Source organism: Notolabrus celidotus, chromosome 19 (assembly GCF_009762535.1).
Source record: "Notolabrus celidotus isolate fNotCel1 chromosome 19, fNotCel1.pri, whole genome shotgun sequence".
NCBI lineage: Eukaryota > Metazoa > Chordata > Actinopteri > Labriformes > Labridae > Notolabrus > Notolabrus celidotus.
Window position 1 is genome coordinate 2,964,517 of NC_048290.1, and position 6,000 is coordinate 2,970,516.

General features: G+C 45.9%; 2 protein-coding genes across 10 annotated transcripts in view; one reads left to right on the forward strand and one right to left on the reverse strand.

Annotated features, from left to right (window-relative positions):
• Positions 1 to 6,000, reverse strand: part of LOC117830698 (ceramide transfer protein-like) — a 152,170-nt gene that overhangs the window by 70,756 nt on the left and 75,414 nt on the right. The window lies entirely within an intron of this gene.
• The window catches only part of LOC117830696 (synaptic vesicle glycoprotein 2C-like), a 36,870-nt gene continuing 34,199 nt past the window's right edge, over positions 3,330 to 6,000 (forward strand). Inside the window, 3 exon segments of the mRNA XM_034708923.1 lie at positions 3,330 to 3,662; positions 3,664 to 3,703; positions 3,706 to 3,936. Coding sequence (XP_034564814.1) covers positions 3,330 to 3,662; positions 3,664 to 3,703; positions 3,706 to 3,936 — 604 coding nt within the window.

Here is a 6,000-nt window from a genome sequence, read left to right on the forward strand (position 1 = left end):
TGCACATACTAACAGATGAGAGAGCACTCAGCCTCATGTAGGTCTATGAAAGATGGATTTAATCCCTTTCATTCACGGATCCAATCACACCATGAGACTACAGCGCTGCAATGCATCATGGTACCACTACTGAAAGTGAGAAACTGTTAAACTGAACGCTACGAGGACTGTTAGAGGTTTCTGAATCATTTTACAGATGATGAATGTGATACATTTGTGTTTCTGAGGAGCAGTTGTGACTGTCTCATCTGTAAACATGTAATGCATCGCTTCAAAGATGTTATCAATGAGTTTTAAGGGATAGTAGGAAGTGGAAGAATGTATAAGCTTCCTGACGTCAAAGCAAAGTGAGCGTACTCTCACAGCAACAAATTAATTTGTGTTAGACTGGCCACACATAGTAGATTATTTTAGGCCAGATTTAGGGATGTATTTTCCACCCCTGATTGTGGGGGCGTGGCCTGATTCAGGGCAGATTCTGGACCACCTCTGACACAGAACTTCCACCAGATCCATGTCCGGTCCATCTCTGATGCGCTGAGATCCGGCTCCATGCTCTCTCATCCATCAACACCCACCAGTTGCGTTTTCGAACGCAGCACGGAGCAGAGCCGCCGGACAGCTGGAGTCATGTGACCGTGGTTTTCCCGCTGCAATCACTGAATCAAGGATTCTCCTCCTCCTCTCCTCATCCATGTTGTCTTTCTGGTCCTCTGACCTCTGCGTATCTTATCCAGAGGGCTCCGACCTGCCGGATCAGAGACGCAGCTGGAACGCATCGGAGCAGATCCAGTGGAAGTTAACACATTGACTAGAATAGAAACCTATCGGATCCGGTGCCGTGACGGATCAGAGACGGACCAGACATGGAATTGGTGGAATTTGGCCGTAACAGAGTATAACTAACCAACGAGAGGAGCGGAGCGGAGTTGGGAGCATCACGAATCGGATGTTGCATGCTTTCACAGCTCACAAACATGGCAGCGAACATTAAAGTAACTGTGCCCTGAGTTAGAAGAGCAGCTTGTGGAACTATCCTTGTGAGGTGTTCCTGGTCTGCAGTGGTCAGTACCTTCCAACACAAGTCAGGGTGAGGGGCGGCCAAGGTATGGGGAAGAAAAGTCTGGCCAGTGTTGTCCAGTAAGATGAGACCTGCTAAAGTGTTGATGCCAGATTCTACAGCACACCTTTAGAGGTCTAATGGAGTCCATGTCTCATCAGGTCCGGGCTGTTTTATCCCTAACATGATGCCAAACAATACAAGAAGAAGCAGGGTGCTTTAGATCGGTGTTGCTGACCATGAAAAGGTCACTTCATGTGTGTTTTGTATGTGCAGTGTTCTCTCTGTGTGGTGAAATTGGCCTGTCAGTAACAGAGTGTTTAAAGGCCGTTGGGGTGTAATGTGAGGGCCCAAAGCAGAAGTCTCTGTGCCTGAGGACTTCTGGCTGCAGCGTGGCAGACAGACGGCTCGGGGCCTGATGTGTTGACAAGTGTGCTGAGAGGCCACAACAGAGAGATCCCTGAGGGGAGTCAATCATACATGCTGACATGTACTCCAAACGTTGCCCAGATATGATCGGCGCTGACAGGAAACATGGTCTCTGAAGCCAGAATGCACAAGAATGGAATATTTATGAATGAATGATACAAACAAACAAATATTTAATGCACTTTTGCTTAACCTGAAGCAGCAGTACTCTGGAAACAAGTCCCTGGTCTCACATTAAAACGATGCAAGACAAAATACTGAAATAACACAACCAACTGAGGTCAAAACATGAATCCTGTATCACTATTACAGCATAAAACGTGTTATTACATTCACTCAGTTCTTTATTTTTACTTCCCAGGATGCATAATTATTGACTATCATCTCTGTATCTCTTTGCTGTATGTCTGTCTAACATGAGTCTGGTCCTGCTGGAGGTTTCTGCCTGTTAAAGGAAGTTTGTCCTTGCCACTGTAACTTACTAAATGCTGCAAAGTGCTCTGCTCATGGTGGATTAAGATGAGATCAGACTGAGTCCTGCCTCTCTCTCTCTCTCTCTCTTCATCTCCCTCTATCCCTCTCTCCAACACTGTCTCGGCAAGTTTGTCCTTGCCGATGTAACTTGCTAGATCTGCTCTGTTTGGAAAGAGTCTTCAGATAACATTTGTTAGGATTTGGCACTATAAAACATCTCTGCATGCATGTAGTCACATAGAGAGGGGCTCAATGTTGATTTCCTGCAACAAGAGACCTGAACAGAAACATATTTCAGACTCTCAGGGTCCAGTTTTCTGTCTACTTGTCCTCACCGAGAAAAATAAGCATGCCTACATGTTAGTTGGGAGTGCAACTGTGCAACACTTGGCAGTCTGGTAATTCTCTCTGCACTGACTTCCTACCAGTCTGTTGTCTTTGGATCCAAAGATGGGGGGGTGTCTTACAAAAAGTTGCAACACCTTAAGTTCATATGTTTGCATTGAAACATGCTTTCACTGAAATCCTGATAGCTGAATGATATATGAGACCACACGTTGTTCATCTCCACCTCTAGGAAAGAGAGTTCAAGCACGTTCTTAACAATCAATTGCTCCATACTTGATTAATCGTTAACATCGCTAATGCTGACTCCACTTTTTTAGTCTAATCTGCTTGTTAAGAGTGCTGCAGTAATTTTAGGTGTTCTATATTTAGCCCACCGTTGTTTTTGTCAATGGATTTCATGCAACTTTGCTAAATTTGATCCTCTCACAAACGAAGATGATGATAAACTACCAAAAGCTGCAGACATTGGCTGATTCCAGTCTGAAAATCATCTCTGTCATGGCCCGGTTTCTTATCAATGAATCATTTTTATTTTGTTGTAAAGTTTTTCTCCTCCAGTAGCAACAGATATCAGTTTCAGAGGGAAGCTTGGCTCTCTCAGTGACCAAATGTTCTTTTGAAGTTCCTCTCTGTGTGCCAAGAAATCCTGCACTCAAGTATTTGTGACAGGCAGCTTTTAATGAGTCTAAACCTGCTCTTCTCTCTCTCTGTCCCCACAGGCTGATCGTCTCTTCTGCTGAGCTCTGACAGGACTGAGGGTCCGTCCGATTTGACATCAGCTGTCTCCATTTCAGCACAGTCTGGCTTCTCCCATCCAATGGAATTAGACGTCATTACTTAATCATTAGCTTTCTGGCAGCTGAGCAGCTTTTTTAGCACCAACAAACTGCCTTAAGTCTCGATCTGTCAGGGAAGAGCAGACCATAAAGGAGGAGCTTGTGTTTGTAGGTCCTGGTGGAATAAAAGCTCAATAGGTTTGAATTAAAAGACTTATAGTGCCTGATCTTTACGTGCCAAGATGGATGAAACACAGAACAACAGGACTTCTCTGGTTAAAGGTGCCAAGGACATCGCCAAAGAGGCCAAGAGGCACGCTTCCAAAAACTTAAACAAAGCCGTCGACCGTGCCTCTGATGAATACTCGGGTCATCGCAGCTACAACCGATTCGAGAACGAGGACGAAGAAGAGAACAACTACAATTCTTACCATCAGCAAGACGGTCACTACGCCGACAACGCGGCCAACGACGAGGACGGGGCCTCCAGCGACGCCACGGAGGGCCACGATGATGAAGATGAGATCTACGAGGGGGAGTACCAAGGTGTGCCGGCCTACAGCGACGGGAAAGCAGCGGGACGGTCAGGTGGCTCTGGGCCAGCCGGTCTCTGACAGTCAAAGAGCAACAAGGAGCTGGAGAACGAGCGGCAGGCGGACGAGGAGGAGCTGGCCCAGCAGTACGAGCTGATCATGCAGGAGTGTGGACACGGGAGGTTCCAGTGGCAGCTGTTCTTCGTTCTGGGGCTGGCGCTCATGTCGGACGGCGTGGAGGTGTTCGTGGTGGGCTTCGTCCTGCCGAGTGCTGAGACGGACATGTGTGTCCCGAACTCTGGAGCTGGATGGCTCGGTAAGGACTTGCATCACAGATCACCACACACACTACTTCCCCTCAAACAGGAAATCACATGCACTGATTCAGACTATAGAGCAGCCCTTAAAGAGGAGATATCTGGGTTTCCCATCCTTTAAAAGAAATAAGTTCAAATGTTGGATGTCCATACTTAAACATGGTCAAAGTTTCTACAACAGCTTTTGCACTTTTTAGGCGTTCTAGTTTGGTTGCTTTTTCTGGTTCATACGGGCCCTGTATGGGTGAAACTAAGAGGACGTCCCTTAGACCTGAGGTTGACTGGCTGCAGTCAGTTACCATCGATTTAACAAGCACTGTAGTTAATTACTTCAATGTAGTTTGATGATTCACTCACTCCAAATTAGTGCTCTGATGGCTTTTGTGATGCAGTTGCATGCTGACCTAAGTCCGATTAGCTGCATATGTATGCTCAGCTTGTAGAAGGAAGCTCAAAATCGAAGCTCAAACTCAAACTCCATGATATTTCATTCTGTGCATATTACTGTTGGCTTACAGGCGGACAAATGGGAGTTTCTTAAAGTGAAATGTGTCCTTCAGAAGCACATTTATGTTGTTTTCCATCATGGCAGCAGCAGGAAGAAGCTTCAGCAGCTTAACTACAGTTTGCAAAGAGCTAGCATTTTTGGCGTGCGCTAAACTACTCGACCAATGGCGCCCCATCACTCTGCATTCTGAAAAAAGTTGTCTTGACCAAAATAAGGAAGATCTGTGGACGCTTTACCCTAGTAGGCGTGCAACCCCGTCTACAGAGGATGTACTCTTCCTTACAGTGAACGTTGGTTCGACTCTCGGCCCACGACTCTTTGCAGCATGTCATCCCCCACTCTCTACTCCCCACATTTCCTTAGCTGTCCTATCTAATGAGGGAAAAAATGCCACCTCAAAAACTTCACACTGAAGATCTGTGTCATTTTCAAGAGCCACATCTTTAGGTGACGGTGCTCATGGGAAATGTAGTCTTTGTCCAGCGGGCTCACCAGAATCAAAACAGCATGAAAACTCCTCACTGTGTCTTTAAGTCATGTTTACTTCAAATTTCCTTTAGGGACGCAACAAAAACATCAAATCAAGTTTTCAGGTTTTTAAGAAATCATCTGACGCGACAGATTCGATTAACATCAACACGCTCGGCTTAATTGGATTACAGAGTAATTAAGGGAACAACCCCGCTAGACAAGATGGAGAACACGAGTGCTTGTCTTAAGTGATGAATGAGGAAGCAGGCTGTGTGTTTATTGAGTCAAAGCGCAGTGAATCGAGCCACTCTGAACCTGCATGAGAAGTTTCTGGGGTTTGGATTCAAGTGCAAGCGGCAAAAAGTTGGTTATCTGTGAGCAATGTTGAGAAATCTTGACGTTGAGGTGGATAATGAGCCGCCTGAAGTTCCTGTGTTCCATGTAAATTCATTGTGGCTGATGCAATTAGCTGGAAATCAACATAGAAGCAGATTTGGAGTCTGTGCATGGATAGATGGAATTTTGGAAATGTGCAACATGCTGCTTTGTGACATGCCGGGCTGTGCAGGGAGAGTGCTGGTGGGTGACACTTGCAACAGTTATCTCATTGCTTAGGAGCTCCAGTGGGTTGTCATGGCATCAGGTATCTGGATGCATGAGTAGGAGGTGTGTTAAGCGAGATGAATTTCTCCCACACGAGGGAAAAGTTGTGCGTCTGGTGTGTTTGTTTGCTCACAAATGTGAAAAATAGCCGCACGGCGTTGGCACTTTCTCTCACTGACTGTCCTGTTTCCACGATGAGCGTTAAATTAAAGCATTAGTCACTTTCCATGAGGAGAGGTTTGGTGTCCTCTCAGTATCATCGTGTGGTTTTTAAAGCATCAAACGAAGCTACTGTACCTGTGTTGTTTTTGGGAACGGTGCGGTTTATCGTTCACCCAGATTTCACCCGGATTCTGACTCATCTCTCAGTGGGAGCCAGCGGAGAGAGAATATAGAAAGAATGAGTCATTTCACCAGCTCGCTCTCGCTCTCACACACCGTATAAATAATGTATGTGTGTGTACTCTCACTTGTGGAAGAA